Source organism: Bombus vancouverensis, chromosome 13 (assembly GCF_051014615.1).
Source record: "Bombus vancouverensis nearcticus chromosome 13, iyBomVanc1_principal, whole genome shotgun sequence".
Taxonomy (NCBI): domain Eukaryota; kingdom Metazoa; phylum Arthropoda; class Insecta; order Hymenoptera; family Apidae; genus Bombus; species Bombus vancouverensis.
In genome coordinates, this window is record NC_134923.1 from 9,912,827 (window position 1) to 9,934,837 (window position 22,011).

The 22,011-nt window shown below is 35.0% G+C and overlaps 1 protein-coding gene across 7 annotated transcripts; it reads left to right on the top strand.

Moving 5' to 3' along the window:
- Nucleotides 1-332: 332 nt before the first annotated feature.
- Nucleotides 333-21,952, top strand: LOC117164012 (uncharacterized). 7 transcript variants are annotated; one of them, XM_033346812.2, is made up of 17 exons: nt 364-617; nt 3,989-4,169; nt 4,596-4,662; nt 5,592-5,662; nt 5,965-12,902; nt 12,979-13,112; nt 13,200-13,934; nt 14,017-14,131; nt 14,230-14,360; nt 14,434-14,577; nt 14,658-15,869; nt 15,946-16,364; nt 16,542-16,775; nt 17,011-17,886; nt 18,274-18,403; nt 18,501-18,840; nt 18,954-21,952. In XM_033346812.2, the coding sequence occupies exons 2-17, from the start codon at nt 4,012-4,014 to the stop codon at nt 20,672-20,674; spliced, it is 13,425 nt and encodes a 4,474-aa protein (XP_033202703.2). In that variant the 5' UTR covers nt 364-617; nt 3,989-4,011; the 3' UTR covers nt 20,675-21,952. The 7 variants fall into 7 exon arrangements, with proteins under 7 accessions (XP_033202740.2, XP_033202703.2, XP_033202682.2 ...); XM_033346791.2 differs by having other exon boundaries at nt 364-584; XM_033346820.2 differs by having other exon boundaries at nt 364-584; nt 5,598-5,662.
- The last annotated feature ends 59 nt before the right edge of the window (nt 21,953-22,011 follow it).

The window sequence follows — 22,011 nt, forward strand, 5'->3', positions numbered from 1 at the left end:
ATCGTAAACGCGGTTTGATACGGAATTGTTCAATTCGTTTGAAGAACCATAGTTGTGATAGCGAGTTAGACAAAGATATTTGTAAAAATCCGCGAGAGTGTGGACGCTTTAGACTTTTACCTGATATGCGATTCCGAGAGCTGACATCGGGTTACACTTTATCGGGATTTTGTCCGAAAGGTGGTTATATGTACGGAATATTTTGTGTCTTTGTGCGTGCATTCTATAAGAAGTGACGTTCCATCGGATAATTAAACTGGTATGCCAAATTGGTACTTTTGATGCTTAAATATTCATCGCGATAGTCTAGTTCCTCTAGCTCGTGATGCAGAATTATAGAGCGCGCTGCAGAACTTGAAAAAAAGTGTCAGTTCCACCGTAACTGCGACATTGTGAGAGAGTTAAAGCTATTCCATGCAGTGTGTGCACATAGACGTGCATTAACGACTTCGGGATACTCGGGATTTCGCACTTTTGTCTCGGGTCCGGTTCAGCTGTGCTAAGATTTTTTCAATACGCAGGATTCGAAAGGCGAGAGAAGATCAATGCAGAAGGCGGTATTCTGCTGTGTAATGTTTTATCAGGTGTGTCGTCGTAGATAAAATATCTATTCTTTGGTAAGGAGTAGGATACAAATCCGTTAACTACATCTTAAGAAAATGTGTAAATCTTTATCGTTGTGGAATAGAAAAATTACTTATCGGGGAAATACAACATATTTTTTAGAAAGTAATATGGTGATTAAACGTAGTGGGATATTTTCTTTTATATAATGTTATACGAAATATTCAAAGCAATTTGTGAGATTTAATTATTTTGAGGTAAAAAATAGTTATATAAAAAAAAGATCGTAGTCGAAAGTCGTACGTTGAATGGCTCGAATGTCATAATCGACGAAAAGTGAAAGAGAATAAGAAAAATGAAGACAGATTGAGAAGCAATTGAAAAGAGAAAGGTCATGACAATTCGGGAATGCGAATTATAATGCATCTTTTGCATATGACAGGATCGAAATTCGAAGCATATAGATCCTTATAAAAGTATAAAAATATATATAAAATACAATTCTCATACAAATGTATAAAAATATAATTCCATTTTATTTATATTTTTTAATTTTCTCGCTCCATTAATTTTTTACGGGCAATTTTTATGATGTATTTTAGAAGTTTATTATATTTTTCTTATATCCTCCATTGTACTTAATACTATTCAGTTGATAACTATGAAGTATTACATTATTTAAGTTCGTCGAATCCAATTGAATATCAAAAGAGTTAACGCATATGTACCTCATTACATATTCTTTTTACTGAGACGTAAATATGCAGTTATAATTATTGTTAGTATTCTGTACTAACAAGAACACTATTAGTGCCCTTCCAAATAGGAGCATTTAGTATCATTCGTAATTCAATACGTGATTTTTATTTATTAACAATGAAATTTAATTTTATATTAATGTTATATAACATTAACCGTGATTAAATACTACAATCTAAGTAGAGAGATTTTTATCCGGAATGTTCTTCTGGAACCCATTTTCAGAAATGCGATCTTAAGATACGTTCCAATAAGTTACCACTGCAATGAAGTACTTTGCAGTATCATCGACCCACGATCATTATATGAAACCTACCTACCAAATATCATTCTGATTACTTGATAGTAATAAAAAATTATGACAGATGTGAATAATTTATATCGGAAAGTCTTAAACGAGGCAGAATAATGTCGAACAATGTCGTATAATGTCATTCGGCCACCATATTTGCTACTGCGCTGCTATCTACCGATAATTTCAAATCTTCTTGATCGTGCTTCCATCTACTTCCTCTCTCTTTCAAGATGATGATGAAACTACGCATGTTGGAAAAAATGTAACAAGAGAAATGTCTCTCAGGGATGTTTCTTACCCACTACTTTGAATACGTCACATGTCTAAGTTTACGATAGAGTACGGACACGAAACAGGGTACGTACAGAACAATATTAACAGTTTGAAAATAAGCTCTGTACGGCCGTAGTCGTTAGCTAAAAAGTGATCTATTCAAAGCAAATTGATTAAGTCTTGCAGTTTTAGTGTGCTTTATTGCCCATTGAATGGGATGCACATATCTGCTTTTCTTGGATACCCGGAAAATCCAGTGAAATTCTGATCTGGCACGTAATTGCAATGCATCTAACCATCGGCTATGTTTTCGATTGTGATTCTCGTGTCTAAGTTTTGAAATATTTTTCAATCAGTGTGTACAAGTGCGTTATTCCTTGAATAATTCGACTAAAGTTATTAGTTTGGCATTCCGCGAAAAATTGGTATATAAAGAAATGGCAAAGATCTCGAAGTCCTTCTTTTTTATACCAAACGAATACAATGTGACTAGAGTTATAAATTTGACAACGAATGCTTAGCACGCATGTGCGGTGCAATTACTGAGCATAAACATCGTGGAATTTACAACCAATGCTGCTTAATTATATTTTCCAGTAAATACCGATAAATTGATTTTTGTCTTTTTCTAACGGTTCGAATGAATTTCGATATGAAAAGTGATCACGTGGCTCTTTGTCGTAAATAGTGTTGCGAATTACGTGTGGAGTACTTTCGAGGAAGAATTACAGAAGTGGATTACATCAATGTGATATTAAATAGTTTCCTGGTCGTATATTGCACGAAGGTATACCATATTTCAAATTACTATGTTCCCAGCATACTTAAATCGTCAATAGAGCGACGTAGTTAATTGAACGTGACAATTTAAGTTCGGTGATCGATTGATTAATATAAATTGAAATTGTATATTTTATATACCATAATGTTTGTATAAGTAAGATTATTCATAGTGTACGAGAATAAACTAGTACATACGGATCGCTATATTTTTTTGTTATACACATGCATTATATGTCGTTCATAATTCCCGTTATTGATTACCTGTGAGAGTGACCATGGATAGTAACAAGTTAAAATAATCTCAGAACAAAATCCTGGAGAAATGAAGATCATAACTCGTTTGTAAAAATGTAAAATGAAATTTCAATTTAAGTCTAAATAGTATGAGACTTAGTAACAGAGCAGTATGATTGGCAGGTGTCATATTCTTACTTAGAACGAAATATTAGTACTTACATAACTAAAAAGGATTATGTTTCATGGTGGATTGTATTACAGTGTTGGAAGAGTGTAGAGAAAATGACAAACTGAAGACATATGAAGTTACGCAGTCGAAAAATAATGAAAATTTCTTTTTATTAATTGGATGAGTTGTATTTTTATCTCGCTATATCTAAAGTGTCATTCCAATAATTTATTAGTAACGTAGCATTAATTATTTATTATTAATTAATTACTTTTGTTAGTTATTATTTTTTATTAGTTATTTATTATTTATTTATTAATTATTTGTTTTAATTATTTATTTATTAAACATAAAGAAGTTCGAATTACATAAGCGACTTAGTAGCCGCCAAATTTAACTGTAAATTTGGCGATTAACTCCAGTGCAGTGTTAAATTATCACATAAATTTTGGAATTATTAGTGAACAAGTAATGCTTCTTATCTTTTTGAAATAGTTAAATTCCAAATTTGAACAATTTTTATTGTTCGTTTAACAATGAAATCGAAATCAAATAAAAAAAAAGCAATACAATACGAAGGCAGTGTTACCAATATTAATGAAGAAAATTCACTAACGCGTAATTATAATATAAAGGTACAAGTGATCACAAACAGAATAAATTTCTATTATTTGTGAATATGGTAAAATAAATAAAGAAATAGGTTGGATATTTAGGCTGGACATATTGTAAGCAGATATTAAGTGATAAATTATAATATGTTAACGAATGAAGTATAGACTTCTGTAAGGCATAAACAAGTTTCATTTGAATAAGTAAATGAATAAAAGTCGGAAAAAAGCGAATGATGTAACTAGTAATAGTCGAGAAATATTTGTAAGCATAAAGATTTTCTTCTCCCGGTACAGGTGAGCGATACACATCAAACAAAATGGACGAGTATGATAAGAAATTTGCTGAGATGCAAAAGTACATTCCGTTTTTGGAAGCGATGATAGAGCGACTGCAAAACGTTAAGGACAAATCGCGAGAAGTACAACTGCAGAAAATGCAAAGTCTACATGGAATCCTATCGAACAGCAAGAGGAAGTATGTTTCGCAGTTACGAAATAAAACATTCGCTTTTAATCAACGCAACGTTTTGGTGACATTCAGTGTCTATGCGCTGAAACTTAAAATTTTAAATACAAAACCGATATCGGACAGAATTCTTTTAATTTACACTTTTAAGCTTTCGAACTTCTTAATTTTGTGGTATCGAATTTTCAAACTTTTAAGTTCTGAATTTTTGAACGTTCAGATTTTTTAATTTTCTTATTTCTACAATTTTTATTTATTTTCATAGAGAACGAAATTTCCATCTGCTTACATCTTTTATTACGCGTATTTTACAACAATATTATTATTGCAAAAACTACGAAGTATACAATATTGTCATAAATCTAGAGTTACATTTTAAACCGGAAAGGCGTAAAATCCAAAATACAATTAATCATACTGTTATCGATAAAATAGGCTGAAGATTGAGACGTTGCAGCGATGCGAAGACGTTCTGCAGAAGTTACACAACAAAGTGGAAAAGGTAGATATATTAATCATCGTATTACAAACTTGTCTTACATTTTTGGTGCACTGAATTATTTATTTAAAAATCTTAATTCCTAAAAGAATTTTAGCTCTATCTTTTAGCTTTAGAATTAAAGAATTTTAGCCAAATCAAAATACTATTCAATTTACAGATTCAGTGAATCAAAAACTAGCACTTGGCTTTATGCTCTGTATGATACTAGTTTGCACTATATTCACAGAAGAAAGATATAAACGAGAATGTTTGTAAGTTCTTCCGTTAGTTCGAATACTATATGTATATGTATAATATATGAATGATAACTATACATATGCGCATTAAGATTTCTATTTATACAATATTTAAATGGACGTATCAATATTTTAAAAACTGAAACAATAATGAAGAAATAATAATATTTCTTTAACAAACGGCTCTTTTATATTATTTCATATGCCGCATTTCAAATGCCGCGGGTATTGTCACCGTGCTTTGATAGAGCAAATTATAACTGTTGCATCGTTCTCCTTATCTTTTACATTTTATCAGTAGAAACTGGGTGTTCACATTTTTACGAAATGTTTTGTATTGCATTCTGTACACCGCTTTTTTGCAATGGCATTTCTATGATTTCATTATGTAAAAAATGTTAAAAATTAGTACCATAAAAAATTTATGGAATTTATTATGAAAATTTATGGAAATTATTTATAACTGTAATATGATGTAAAATATAAAAAATATTATACATTATTAGTTGATGTTTGTAGAAAAATGGTCAATGTACAATCATTACTTTCTCTTTGGTTCCTCCTCTTTGAACAGACGTATTTGCTTCGGATGATCCCTTTTTATTTTCCGTTCTTTATACTTCTGGATGTTTTCAGGCTTCCGTAGTGCATGTATTTTTTTTTGTTATTTTAATCATTCTAATCTGACACGAGTTTCAGGGAAATACGCCCGGATTGCATTTTCCGCACAAGAAAAATGAATCTAGCTCAGCACAATGTTCAAAGTAAGTATCATATCACTCACACAATTTGTACAAAAATTCATTTAACAACTGTTCATATATAACTTTAAGTTCATCATTATGTATTGTACACAATATATCGATGTATTCCTAAAATTAAAAGTAAACCAAAACCTATATTCAATTTTGTAAAACAGTGATGTTCACTGTTCATAATTTGAACATCATTGTTAAGCAGAAATTTCATTGTACTATTATTATTATATAACAGATAATATATATTGTTGTAAAATGAAATATTACTAAGATAAGATACTGTAAAACGTCGATTGAATCCCTTTCAGTATACTTGAAGATGTAAAGCCTCATACAGAAGATGTTATGGAGGACCGAGAGATCCACGAGACGCCAGCCAGTCCAACTCCTCCGGTTAGCCCAGACTCGGGTTCTCAAGTGGCGCCGATAATAATTCCTACTGAACGCAGTCTAGATTTCGATGATAAATCTGACAGCAAACCAGCCTCTCCCGACCCCATAGAAACTTTACCAACCAAAGCTCCCATCATCATACCTACAGAGAGGACGAGTAACGATGTACCTCCCTCGCCACAGCGTTTGTCTAAAAACGGGGATAATGTGTCGTTCGCCGAATGGGATATGCTCGAGGAGAACGAAAATCACATCTCGAGGAACAAAAATTGGCAGACGATCATTACTTCTAGCCACGATGGTGTTACTGTGTCCAAAATGGTTGAAAGTAATCTGTCTCCAAAGGTGAACGATGGCAGATCTCACATGCCTATATCGATTCACCCGTCTCGACAAATACAAACCGTGCCAGTCCCCTCTCTAGGCGGTTCCAGAAGATTGTCGTCGATATTAGAAAAGAATCGAATGATGGGAATAAACATGGATCAGGTTTCGTTAGAATCTAGCCCTGAATCACCTGTTAATATGCCTGATGCACAGTTGAAGTCACCAGATTTGGAGATTTTGTTCCCAAAACTTTGTAAGAACACTCCACTTCGGTCAAAGGAAATTTCGAGGTCTGGTTCCAAACCATCAGCACCATTGTTGCTCTCACCACCTCCCGTTTCTACAGGACCGCCATTGTCCATGGAAGATCTGGCTGAGTTGTTGAACGAAGAAGATGATAGCAAGATGGAAAAGAAGGGTGATAGGTTAAGAGAGGATTCAGGTAAATTCAAGAAGGATAAACAGGAATTAGGTGGGAATGTTAAGGATCCAAAGACATCTAAATCATTTCTGCTAACACAAGAGGATATTGATAGCGAGAGTGAGAGACGTTGGGAAGAGATAGACAAGCATATAGTTAAGTTAACCACTAGGAAATGTCTACCCAGTGGCTCAAAAGTCGACCTTCTCAAGTCTGGTGAAACTAAGGGATCACCTCAAGGTAGTTTAGGTCATGCTTCTAGTTCGTTTATGGCTACTATGTCTGTCGACAACAGAAATGTACCATCTTCACCTAGTTCCAAGACAGAGCCTCGTTTTGCGGATAACTACGAGCGCCATCCTCGCCAGTTGCGTGACAACCAGGGCCATGATATGGACAAATCTAACGTGCACAACATACACTGTCGACCCGACGACGATACGTCCAATCAGATACATCATGGCGGTTCGGTCAAGCCGGATGACAGAAACACTGTGTTGTATCAGAGACGTCAGGGGAACATTGGACCTGAGATGGTGCCACCTAGGATAGACACTGAGTTCAGAATAGAAGGACCCGAGTACTTCAATAGACAAGTAACAAACCAAGGCCACTGGCCTTCCATGCACCCGCCCGTGAATACGAATGATTATTGCAACAACCAATGGCCATCGTCTTCCAATTTTAGCGGTATGCCTAGTTCTCCTGCTCAAACGTATCCACATCCGATAGGTATGCCACACCAAGAGATGTGGAACGTAGGTGCCAATAGAGAGACCATTCATATGGATCCTCATCAAATGAACGAGGGCCAGATAAGGCCTAACCAGTTCCCTCCAAACATGAATGTTGGTATTAGACCTCTAATGAGTCCCAATACGAGATCTCAGGATATGAATCATATTCCACGATCAGACGATATATCCAATATGGAGGTACCTAATGTACCTACCATACAGCCTTTAATATCACCTACGAGGTTTCCTGTTGGGTCACAGTACAGGAACTTTCAGGGAGAGAATAGGTCTTATGAGCCGCCTTTTGATAGAGGAATGGAATATCCTCACCAGAGGCAGCCATGGGATTCTCCGATTAACCGACCAAATGATGTACCATATAGACCAGAGAACGAAGTTCCTTGTGGTGTAATGGGGCCCACAGAAGGTCCTTCAGGGCCGTATCCGAGGCCCAGCACTCCCTGTCCATGGAACAGAGACAGGGAACGCAATGGTAGAGGGCGTAACACGTATTACAATGAAAGGAATAGAGGAGAATCTAGGAATAATTTCAATCGTGACACTCGTAGGCCTGGTCCTAGGGACAATCATGGTGAGCGGGACAACTGTAATAGGTTCGGTAGGGATGCTAGAAACATATCTGACCGTGATCCAAGAGTACGCATGGAACACAATGTAAATAATCAAGGCTCCAACCAGTCGAGGGATAATGGTACCTCGGTGAGAGATCCTCGGTTGGCTAAGGATAAACATTTCCCATCTCACAAAGGTAAAGATAGTAGTTTCAATGAGAGAGATCCCAGAAAACGTTCGACGGGACCACCGACTGCAACATCGACGTTCAGGAAGATCAAGGAAAAACCGAAATCTCCTCCAAAGCCAGTTGATAGCCATAAACGTGTGGACACGGAAAATAGTACTAAACATACACAAGAGAAGACAACTAAAGACAAGATGCAGTCACCTTTGGAGAGTTTGTACGGAGTTATCGACACGAAGGCAAAGTCTGCACAAGGCTATTGTTTACAAAATTTTAAGATTCCTAAAATAAAACGTAACGAGTCATCAGAGTCGCCCACGTCGAGTCACATTTCTGAGGAAATTAAAGAGTGTCCTTTGGAAAAGCAGGATAAAGCAAGTAAAGCTGCTAAAAAAGACAAGGAAGACGCAACTGCAGAAGTGAGCAGTAGCAGCGATAGGAATGTTCCGCTTGAAAATCGGAATGAAAGTAATATAGTCACTGATAAAAAAGAGGAATTGAAAGAAGATAACAGTTTTAGGGAGACTCCTGTAGAAGAGAATAGTGATGTTAATATTTCTGAATTAGATTTTATCAGTACTACCTCCTCCAAATTACCTGATAATATTGAGAAATCTAAGAAAGAAGAAATAGGGGGATCCAAGTCAAAAGGCGAAATGACTCAGGAATGGATAGAAGCTCTAATTAGAAAATCGTTTGAATTTGGCGAGGGAAAGAAATTCGTCGAACACGCGAAATTCATGCAGAAGCTGGGAGAAGTATTGCAGGCGAAGAAGTTGAAGAAGATCAAGAGGATCATTGAATCAGAATCAGAGAGTAGCAGTTCGGATAAAGATGATACTCCTGAGACGAAGAAAGTTCAGACGAGGAAGAAGCGACGAGTAATTTTTTCGGATAGTTCCGATGAAGAGTCTCTTGCTGAAAGGATTGGTATTCTAAAAACAGCGAACAAAGAATTGATTACAGGTACATCAATGGATAACCAGGAAGAAAAGACAAATACAAATATTGTGAAAGTAATTCCTAATATTGAATCTTCAGATCTTTCAAAAAATGGACCAGATCCTGAAAATGCTACCACTAAAGAAGAGATTGCACGTGTAGAAACGCAAAACGTTGCTGAAGAGAAGAAGGAGTCAAATGAAGATGAAATAAATATAAACAAGGAGAAAAGTGTTCCAGAAACACCTAAAGAGATCACCAAGGATGAATTGGCTGAAGATAAAGAGGTTGTTTCAAAGATACCAAAAGCCAAAGCAAAGAGGAGGAACTCCCTGGAGATGTTGCAAGAAGATATTAGGGAAATGTTCATCAGTGATGATGTTGTGGCAGCAACTGGTTATCGATTATGTAGAGCACAAAAAGAAAATCAAAATAATGCAGGCACGAGTACTTCCAATCAAAGTACTACGAGCATAAAGAAGGACGAATCGAATAAACGTGATTTGGATGTAGATTCTGATGTAGAAGATACTGTGGTTTCGTCCAAGCAAAAAAAATCTACAAAATCACGTGTTTCTGACGAATCAAGTAAGTCTAGAGGTAAATCAAAGAAAGAGGTGCAAAGAATCACTAGACAACATTCAAAACAATATAATCAAAGTTCAGATAGTGAAGAGGATCAACCATTGGCGCTGAGAACAGAGCTAATTCAAAATTCTAGTTCATTGTCTAATCAAGAAACATCTAATGAAGATTTTGAGGTACTAAGGCGAAGCAAACGTATTAATAAGGAATCGATAAAAGAACCACGAGTAGTAGTTGAGAAGACAAACATTTCTAAGTTGGAATGTTCTAAAGTGATGTTCGATAGCTCATCTGATGAGAGTTTTGGGATAGATGTGTCTGAACTGGCTGCAGCTGTGGACATCTCAATTCATCCTGATAAGCAGTCTGAATCTGAGGCAGTAGAACAAACAGAGAAGAAGAAGGATGTTCAAACATCTTCTAGAAAGTCTACAAGGAAGAAAGGAAACGAACTGCTGAATGAAAGTAAAGATGATGTTCAATTTACTGATGAAGAAAGTATTACATCTGATATTTCTATGTCGAGTAGCGTAACTTCTAGCAAAAAGACAGGCGTTATTTCAACTACAATGGATACTAGTGGTAATGAGAAGTTATTGAGTAACATATTAGTGGGATTAGTACCGGTAAAGAATGATGCAGATAAGGACTCATCAATAGCGGACAAAGGAAGCGACGCAGACGTCGATGATGATGTTAGCGATCAATTACCGGCTGAATCAAGTACGAAGAAGTCTTCAGCGAAGAAGAAGAAGAAAAAGTATAATTGGCAGATGGGTATTTTGTACAAAAAAAGAAGGAAGAAGACTCTTACAGCTTCATCTTCCAAGGGTGACTGTGAGCTTAATACTGGCTCTGAAATAGATATTTCTAACAAAGGAGATACTATTTCAGAAAATACAACAAGCAAAAACAGTAGTTCACCCAATAATACAAAGCAAAATATTTCCAAGAAGCTTAAGAATGATGTTAAAGATACTAATTCTAGTGAGATTCTTCAAGATAATTCGAAAGACAAAAAAGAAGAGGTATCCATAATAACATCTGATCCTACAGAGAAGAAAAAATCTTCTTTAAGTAAAGTTTGTTCTAATGAACAGTTATTGGAAAAAGATAACGAACAAACCAGCCGTAACGCTGAAAAGAACGTCGTTAAAAATAAAATTGATCTAGATAGATCTTTTTCTGAGTTAGATGTAAAAAAATTAATTGATTATGCTTGGACAGGCCAAGAAAAGTACAATTGTCTGCTTTGTTTGTTCATTGGTAAAAATATTGTTCACCATTACAAATTAAACCATCCTGGAAAGGAAATTCTGATTTCCAGATTGAAACAGTCAGATGCTCTATTAGCCATTCAAAATGCGAATGATAATAATGTAGAAAGTCCATCAATGGAACCTCTTGCAGAAAAAATCTGTAAATTTCGTTGCAGATTTTGCTTTTTGTTCAGTGAAGGAGCTGCCAAGATTGCAATGGAAGCATTTTATGAACATTGTACTACTCACACAGGAGAATACAGGTTTCGATGCAATAGTTGTCCTTATCAAACTGTAGCCAAGTCCTCCATGAGAACTCATTATTATAAAGTATGTCGCAAATTTAAAGATACTTTTGTTGAAGCCATAACTGAAGATGAAATACCTGCTGAAAATCGCATTTATGGTTATTTATGCTCATGTTGTAATTTCGTTCAATTAAAGAAGTCCAATGTGGAGGAACATGTTAATCTATGGCATAAGGACGATTTGAGTGTTAAGATTGTTAAGATAAACATGTCCTTAGATGCAGTTGAAGAAGAATTTGATGAACAAGTTGATGTACCAGAGAAAAAGATAAAGCTAGAAGTAACCCAGTCAAATTCAAAGAAAGGATCAGTAAATGAAGTAGTAAAACTGATTGAACAGAATGACGATGATATCACTGAAATAGAAGTGATAAAGAAGGATAAAATGTCTGATGACGAGGATAAGAAAATAAAAGATGTACCTGAAGTTAAACATCAAGAAGAGAATCATTCTGAACCACAAGTTACTACTGATGATGAAAACAAGAAACCACCACAAATGGATATGGATTCCAATTTACCATCAGGAAATCTGAATGTATTCGTTTGTCCACCAGAGTTGGAAAAGAAAGAAGTAGAAATTCAGCTCGAACGTAAGAAAAAAATGCAAGAAATTATTCAAAACATTGGCATTAAATTGCAAAGGGACGCATCTAAAAAAGGTTTGTCCATTATAGATAAATTGAAGGATAAAATGAAGACTGATTTAACAGCAGCAAATAACGAAGCTGATTCAAATGTAGTATCAAATTCTTCAGATAAAAGTCCAATTAATATCACGACTTCACCGACTCCATCAATGCCACCTCAAAGTAATACCATTGAATTGCCTTGTAACTCTGAAATTCCTTCACTGGTAGATTCAGAGAAAAATCTATCATTGGCTGAAGGAACTTCAAATGATAAACAACTTGAGGATAGTACTTCGCAAAACCAATCATTTAGCACAAAATGTAATTCAAAGTCTACATCTGAAACAAATCTAACAAATTCAATGACCAAGGTTCCATTGGCAATATTGGATACAAAAAAGAATGAAGAAAGCGATGCAGAAACTAGTGATAATGAGAATATGAGGCATAGTGCTCCTATTTATGACTCTGATTCTAGTAGCGAACAGTCAGATAGTGAACTGCCTACTGATGTTAACATGATCTTGAAGGAAACTTCAAGTATGAATGCATCTTGTAAAGATCCAATGTTTACCACTATACAGAGACTTGCTGCTCAACTTCAAGCTACAAAACAAGATGAAACTTCTTCTAAACCTGAAGACTCTAAAAGATCGTTTCCTTTTGGTTCTATTCCCAAACCACCAGATGTTGTTCCTATATCTAGTATTAAAAAATTTTTCGGGAAAAAGGAAAGTAAATTCCACGAGATATCGCATGATTCGCACGACGATAGTAATCCACCTAAGAACTTGATCCGTTTGAGACGTCTAAGTGGAGATATGTTGTCGGTACCCATGCAGTTTTTAGACGCCCAAGAAGATCTATCTCTAATAAAGAACGGTATGTATAAATATATAAATACTAAAATGATATGTGAATCATTGTTTGACATTTACGAAAGTATTTCATATATTAGATGCGAGTCAATCCAGTACTTCAGATACAACGGATTCCATGTTAAAATCAGATGTTGAAGAAGAGTGTTCATTCTTGAAAATCGAAAATGTAGTTAGTCTTGCACCAAGAGCTGATGGCGCCGAAAGTCCCATTGTAAGTCATTACATACGATATTTACTCGAAATTTTTTCACTTGTTTCAAACTATGCATGTACAACTTTCCTTTTATTATCATTACAGATAAATGATATAAGAAAAGCAGTTGAAATTGTCCCCAAAGATACTCCTATAAAAAGCAAGGGGGTATCTGTACTGAAAAAGTCTAATTCGCCTCTAATTTTAAAGAGATTTAATGCTGTATCTATTACACAGACATTAACGAGGAATATACAGACAGTGCAATCCACACCAGAAAAAGTAAAACTAATTCCAGTGAAGAGTCTATCCCCTTCTCCAGTTGTAACCACCACACAGCTTACTACCAATTTCATTCCAATTGCTCCAAAATCAACAATTATTCAAATAGATAGTAAATTGCCTTTAGTGACTCCGTCGCAATCGTCGCAGAATTTGAATTACAAAATCGTCAAACTTGTTCGAACGCCAACTCTAATAAAACCAAAAGAACCTTTAGCCACAGTCTCGGCAGTTAAATTAAAATCCGCGGATGCATACAAAGCGATGTTGAAGGCTACTAAATTGATTCATTTGTACAAGTGCATGGCACGTGATTGTCGCTTCAGCACTGATGTATTGTCTATATATCATCAGCATTATCTTCAACACGTAAATCAAACTGAAAATACGACGATGCCACCGCCATTTGATTACCAGAAATGTGCCTATTGTTACATGATATTGGAGGATTGGAATCAAATGAAAACGCATATCGATGAAAAACACGCGCATTGCCGTTACCAGTGCATGTACTGTTTTTATAGAGCTATTGTACCTTCTTACGTGCAAATACATCAGGTATGACGATACATTTTGTAGTATTGTAACTTTTGGGGCAATTAATTTTTATGTTTGACACACATTTGATTTTTATTTACAGATAATGACTCACCCTAGAAATCGTGGTCTTCTACTTGGTAATCCCGTGAAAGACATACCATCAAAAGAAGAAGTCAATCGACACGACACCATATATCCTTACGTGTGCCAACATGGTACGATTTATATTTACATTATTTGTCTTCTTTGAACGAAGATTACGCTATTTATCATCTCTGAATGAAAAATTAAACTCATGAAAATACATTTACAGATTGCGGAAAGTTTTTCTTTGTTCCCGAATCTTTTATAGCGCACTTGAAAAATAAACATGGAACGCTTCTTTCTGGCTATAAGTGTCACGTGTGTCGTACTACTTGCATGAAAATCGATCAATTAATGACGGTAATATTCTTAAGTTATTTGATTAACGGTTACTAAATTTTTATAATCATTCTTATGAAATTAAATCTTATAGCACTATAGAACGCATGGGTTTTACAAGTTTCAATGTCTGTATTGTTTGAATGGTTCGGACCACTTGAGCGAACTGCATAATCATTTGAGCACGTTTCATTGCAATCGATTACCACAGGTTCTTGAGCGAACTCTTCCTCTTCAGGTAAAATAAATAAATGTCAATGAATTAAATTATAAATAAACCAATATTTTATGAGTGTCATTTTAAATGTTACATTTCAGCCAATACGAAACAAAGACGTAATAGATCAATTAATTATAAGAACATTGGATGACACTTTGAAAATCACAGAAGAAGTGATTGACCTGGAGTACGAAGGCGAGCACAATAAAGAAACTGATACAGACATTGTTAACACGTCTTCGTCTCACGCTATAGTTTTTCCTCAATTATCTAATGATGTAAATTTGTTGAACAAGGACGAAAACGAGGCGTTAAATAAATCCTTTTCGAGGTTATTTGGAAATGCCAATAATTCAAATAGCTCTCTCAATGCTAAAACCTCACAACATGAAAAATCATTAAATGAGAGTTCCAACGATAGTGCAGTGAGCAAGATATTCGAAAGTTGTTTAATGAATGACTCGGACGTTTTGGCAACGCAGGTTTCGGATGGAGAATCCGCAGACAAAAGTTTATTAGATAAATCTAAAAAGACCAATATTCTCACTGACAAAAGCTCTGTGGAGCCAACAGAAGCTTCCAAAGGAACTTTTGATTGCAGCGACGAATTTATAAATATCAATTTACTGGACAACCCTGATTTCCTGAAAAAAGTCAATCATTCTATTAATATAACTCGCATGAATACTTCATCCGCTACGGAATGTAAAATGGAAGATAGCGACATTGAAATTGTAGATATCGACGATACGGAAGTTATTCCAATAAAAAATATAAAATCCGAATCGAACAAAAAGGATAGCATTGACGTAAGTGAGATACAAAATATAAGTCCAAAAAAGGATGTAAAAGAACAATCTTCCAGTGATGTCAGAGATTCAATCGCATCTTGCGATGCTAAGGAAGATTCCACCATGAAAACAGATAAACCTTTAACTCTAGATGATATTAAAGACACTGGCTTCTCAGGGACACAGTTATACAAGTGCGGTTATGAAACATGCGATTATAGCTCACAAACTGCTCTTCAGTTAAAGACGCATGTAAAAGAATGTTCTTTGAGGGGTGAGAATAAAAACTTGACCTGTGCTCATTGTAGCAAACGTTTCTTGAAAATTGGATTTTTATTAGAGCATTTAAAATCACATGGACTAAAGCGATTTGGTTGTTCATTGTGCAAAATGAGATGTACAGTGGGTTACCAAGCAATGGCGCATATGAAGATGAAACATAAATGTGCATATAGTAAATTAGTTCCGGCTGATCCAAAAAATCCATCCGTTGATGGGTTGTTTATCGTACAACCTATTGTAAGTACATATTATACAGTATGTCGCAAAAGCACAAAATTATATGTTTATAAATATTTTGTTTATTTTTGTACAGCGTTACAATGGAGATCGTAAAGGAAAGAAGCGTAGAAGTAATACAAAGTCAAGTGAAAAAGGCACTGAGAAGGCTACAACAGACACTGAGAAATTCACCTTCAGTCCTGATGAAATAGATTCTTTGCCACTTCAAGCGATCTACAACCGTGTAGTGCAATGTGCAGTGTGTCCATACACGACGAAAGTGCGTACGAACATCATCAGACACTTGCGATTGCATGCAAAAGACGAAAGCGTGCCAGAAAGTGGTCCCGTTAATCCTGTGCCGTGCTTGGATAAGAAGGAACGAATGTTTGATAAAATGGTCAACTTAGCAAGTAGTTCTCATCAAAATGGTCGGATGGGAGGGAAATCTAAGGAGACTAACAAAAATAACGAAGATGAGTTCATCCCGAAATTTGTACCGGAGCATAAGAGGTAGGTATACTTTTTAAAACCGGATGTTATAACAATATGGATGTTCTTGCAAGAATGAGAGTAATTCTTGTCACACGCAAAAGTGTTCAATATTTTTTCACTTAATTTGATGAGTTTCGAGTCGAATCGAAGGAAGTGAATCGAAGGATGAAAATTGGCAATGTTTTCCTATAATAGATACGTGTGTGGTGTAGCTGAATGCAATTATTTAACGGTCGATGAGGCGATGTTACGATGTCATTTAAAGGCTTTGCATTCCGAGGAACAATATTTCCGGTGCCCTCATTGTCCACAACCATCACCAGGTCAAGAAGGATTAAATATAGCAATTGATAAAATGGCCGTTCATTTAAAAATGCACGATACCAGACTTTATAAATGTTCTCACTGCAACCATCATCATTATCATAGGTACACAATGATGTTTATGCCTCACATTTGGTTAATAATGCACCGTTTGGGTCACAGATTATAAGCACGATGTATTTAAAAATTAGATGGAATAATATATTTTTGAAACATTTGACAAGAATGCAAAGTGAACGTTAATAAAATATACGTTGCATGTGCCTGTCAAATGTTTAAAAAGGCTTATTCTCTTTGGTTCATTTTCTATGCTTCCTAATAGTAACAAAATATTGCCTAGGCACGTTGTGGAGAGACATCTTTCTGACAAACATCCCGAAAAAAGACCTTTTGTGAAAGTAATTAGAGAGTTGGAAAACACAGAGAGCAGTCAACAATCCATACAAGAAGAAGCCAAAGAGGAAGTACCAGACCCGGATGGAAATCATTGGAAATGTAACTTCTGCGACTATAAGTGTGTGTATAAAGCGGAAATGGCTAATCATACGTCTGTGACACATGATGAGAAGAGCCAATACAAATGTAACTCGTGTTCCTTTAAAACAAATGGGAAAATTATGTTAGAACAACATATTAATAGCAAGCACCCTAACGATTTAAATGTTGACTATATTTTAATGTATCAACGAATAAAAGGGGTGAATAAGAAAAGTACAGATAATGTAGAGCAGACTGGACAAGAAGAACCTTTTGATACTACTCCGCTTTGGAGAAGAGACATGCCTCGAATTAGACATATTCGCGGAATCCTTCTTGAAGAAGAAGACGAAATGTCCACTGAATCTTCTTTAAAGTTAGGAAAACGGAAGAGTGACACAGACTTAGTCACTAAACCGGCTAAAATAAAGCCGGGGAAATCCAATTCATTAGATGACACCAAGCAGACGAAAGAAAAATCTAAACGGTCGTTGTCTTGTGACAAGGTATCGACAGAAGTGGAACCTGCGACTAGTACGTCGAATACGATAGAAAAAGCTAAGGAAACTAGATCTAAATCAATTGAAGACAACGATCTCAGTGAACCGGATATCGGAAGATTTGGTCCTTATGGGAAAGCAGATGGTAATATGTATGTCTGTACTTTGTGCACGCAGTTCAAGACAAAATATAAGCATGATATGAGGGATCATCTTTACAGAGAATTGAATTACGCAAGGTAAATACTTTTATAGTTTCGTTCTGTTATTTCGAAGTTATATTTTTTCTTTATTTAACCGTTTGAGTATCAACGGCTGTTTAGATTTTGTGTCGAGAAGTCCCAGTACATTTGAACGCTACGGACGATTGGCGGAATTTTGTATTTCATTGTTATATTCTCAATCATTTTTATTGAACAAAACTTGAAATATTTATAAACTAATAGTGCGCATATATAATAATATAGATGTATTTCATAAAAATAACAAATATGATGAGCGCTATTGCGCCGCTTGTTTCTCTTCGCAATCGATTAAGACGAGCACTATCGCGCTGTTCGGAATTTTTCGACCTTTTTTTTTCAAAGACCTCTGGGATTCAAATGGTTAATATGAAAATATTTCAGATGGCACTGTAAGGAATGTGGATATTTGTCTGTAAACCGTAATGCCTTGTTGAAGCATTTTAATAAACACCATAATGGGGAACGTCATAATCACGAACCATTATCTCCAGACGATGATATCGAAGAATGGGTAAGTTAGTCGCTTGACAAAAATTATATTATTAAAAATTGATGAAATTATACAATAATTTTAAATGTATTTTTTTATTGATTATTTTAATGTGTAGGTTGGCACATTATTGAAGAGACAAACACTGATGATGAAAGGACTATTAGCCAAGGAACATGCAAGTGACGCAGAATGTTCTGCAACTACAAGTATAGCTGGAAATAATTCAAAACCATCTTCTGCTAAAACTACCCAGAATACTGTAACCAAAATTCCTAAAACTGGAAATACTGTTAGCAAGCCTGATAATAAGCAAGGCAACAAAGAACAAACTCCAGAAAACACCATAAAAGTGCAAGCTGAGGATAACAAGGATGATGCAGCTCCCATTACCGATGTAAGGACTGAGAGTGGATCCCCAAAGAAGAAACCTGGGAAAATTACTGATATAGAGAAAGGTAAATGTCTTCAAATAAAAAGAAACTCTTATGTGATCAAATTTTGTTTGCATTTTACTACCTTGTTTTGTTGGACAGACTATATATAAAATTAATTACAATTTTTTATATAGGCAAGCCAGATGGAGAGGAAGAGAAGCCATTCACCTGCAAACATTGCAATATGACATTCTTCCGACGGCGTGGCTTCAAACTGCATGTACAATTGACACACTTAAAACGACTTGGATTTATCTGTCCTTACTGCGATCGTAGCACGAACTCAGAGAGTTTAATGCGACAACACATTCGTTCAAAGCATCCCGGTTGTCCCGAGAAAATAGTTGAAAATCCGGCAGCTGGCGGACCAGAATTGCCGGAAGAATTTTGGCGACAGGAATACGGAATCGTGTTTCCAAAGAGGAAAAGAAAACGAAAGACACAGATGAGTGGAGGAGAAGTCACGGAAAAAGCTGATGATTTTAATATTGAACCGCAAGAAAAGTGCAACTTGTGCAACTTTACCGCTATGAATACGACTGGCCTCAAAATACACATGAGGATACACATGACTAAACATATACTGAAATGTTTTTATTGTAGTTTCACTGCAGCGACAAAGTCGGAAATCTGGGAACATTGGGAGGTCAATCATCCGTTTTCGCCATTTAAAGTCGAAGACATATCACCATCTGAATCGTCTAGTGAATCTACAGAGATGGAGCTTGATAATAAGACTATCACTGAGGATTACAACAATGATATAGAGGAGGAACAGATTTCTGACGCGAGAGAGGATGATTCGATTTACTATTGCCATTATTGTTCCTTCCGTAGTAAGTATTTGAGCACGGTACAGAATCATTGGAACATAATGCATAATGAATCAACATCGCAGACCAATGCTCTTAAAACGAAGTCGAAACCGTTTAAATATAACGAGATAAGAGTTTCAGCAAAATCGTTGGCGAAGGCTCAATGCTCGAAAACACAAGCGGGAAGTCCTTACGAATTATATTTACAACAATCGCATAGTGATGTGCAAGAGGTGGAGAGTTCTGGATCGAAACAAGAGGGTTGGATTTGTCAGTGGTGTAACGAGTTATGTGACTCTGAGGTCAAAATGAAGACACATCATAGTATGTTCCATTCGCATTTGCCATTAAATTTCAGGAAACAAGAAAAGACTGAAATGTCTCAAGGATACGTTTGTCCTGATTGTCCGTTCACCACAATGTTTCTTAATGTAATGAAGAACCACGTGTCCAAACATATAAACCTATTTAAATGTAAGTACTGTGACAAGTCTTTCAGCTGTCCTTCGGAAGTCTCCACGCACAATAGCGAAGAACATCCTGGAATGGAACTAAAAATAGAAAGTATTCCGAATTATGAGTCTTTGCTAGAGGAAATGATGATTCAAGTGAAATGGCAGAAGTTTGAGCCGATTTCCGACAAAAACGAAAATTCAAACCCGTCAAGATCGGAATTACCGCGGAAAAACAATGCAGTTGCAAAAAAATCTACGACTAAAAGTGCATTTCGCCATAATGCAATACCATGCAGAATAAAGGCGGTAGCTAGAAAATCGACTAATCCACATTCGAGATATCTTATCAGTAACAGAATACAAGACAAGCAACAAGAGGCGAAAAGCAAACAGTTTTCCTATTACGGCGCTCCCAGAAGTCCCGTTAATTTAGCTAAGTTAAACACGTACATGGTAGTTGGGGGGCATCGAATGAAAGTAAACTGTACCACTCTTGCGCAGTTAATCAACATCAATCCGGAGATAATATTAGAAGATGTTAAGAGTGATATCAAAAATATCCCAGCACTTAAAAAATTGAAATAACAAATGGAAATATAGAAGGAAACTTATCGTTTTCCACATTATCGACGTTGTTTAATGTAATATAATGAATGGTATATAAATATTTATTGCGTGACTATTATTGGTACAATGATCAATAGTAACCAAAGTGACTCACGGTATTATACATGCTTTTCTGTGACGTTATACTTAAAAGATACTATAATAATCGATGAATTTTTATAAAATTCATTGATTCTCTCGTCGTATTGTGATGAGTAATTGTAGATAATATCCTCACATTTGATCGTTTCATAGTTACATATTTTGTGCTTATATTCGTCATAAGTGTATATTTAAAAATTTTGAGAAATATGAAAAGAATGAATATTTGTACTTCCTGTAAGATTACGTTGCTCTTTTATAAGTTATCTTATTGCAGAATTGGAATTACATAAAAAGAAAAGGTTTTCATATGTACAAGAATTATATTTAATTATATTCAATGTAACAGCAATTTGCCATCTGGACTTTATCGATATTGTATATAGATATACTTTGCACATATATTTCTAAGTAAACACAATATAAAAATTTGTGAAATAGGGAGACAAATCGTGCCATGCTATAAGCTGGTAAAAATTATTCTGAAAATCAAAACGCAAAATTTTAACATGGAAACTGTAAATAAAAATGTATCAATATTTGTCTAATTGATGAATATTGAATTTATTTATTTTGGAATATGTAAAATCTCTTAGTATAGATATCTTGATTTTTTACGAATAATGATATCGTAATAATGTTATTTTTAAGTACTTACACTTAATGTTGAGCAGTTCTGTCGTGTTTTATTAACTCGAAACGTTTGTTAAACAATTTTCAGGAAATATTACACATGCATATATCAACTCAGGAGTAATTAAACATGGTGAAATTAAATCTGAATCAAGAACAATTTTTAAATGATATGTATAAAAAATTAATTAAGATTTGACACGTAAGATTTAACGTTTATCGATGCTGAAAAATCGTTATCGGTGGTAATAATAATAATAATAATAAAGTATTTACTTATTACCTTATTTTGATAAAACTTAGTTCTTGCTTTAGAAAAGTATCGGTAAATAAGAATTTTACGTGTTAATAAAATATGTAAGGCTTTTGTTGCACTGAGTTCTGTGCTCGAATTTTAAAATTAATTATTTAACATCGAATGTAAGATGAAAATACAAGACTGAGTGTCCTGTAAGTAGTTTAATTTACAAGAAAAATTGTAAATATACAACTACACATAAATATTTTTGATTTTTATAATAACAGTGGTCATCATTTCTATTTTACATTCTTCACAACGTAGTAATCAAAGTCTAAATATA

Excerpts from the sequence above, each read along its gene's own strand:
- LOC117164012 (XM_033346812.2), top strand. The coding sequence starts at position 4,012 with ATGGACGAGTATGATAAGAAATTTGCTGAGATGCAAAAGTACATTCCG. Across the intron at positions 4,170-4,595 it reads CTATCGAACAGCAAGAGGAA|GCTGAAGATTGAGACGTTGC; the intron begins GTATGTTTCGCA and ends TCGATAAAATAG. Across the intron at positions 12,903-12,978 it reads TCTATCTCTAATAAAGAACG|ATGCGAGTCAATCCAGTACT; the intron begins GTATGTATAAAT and ends TTCATATATTAG.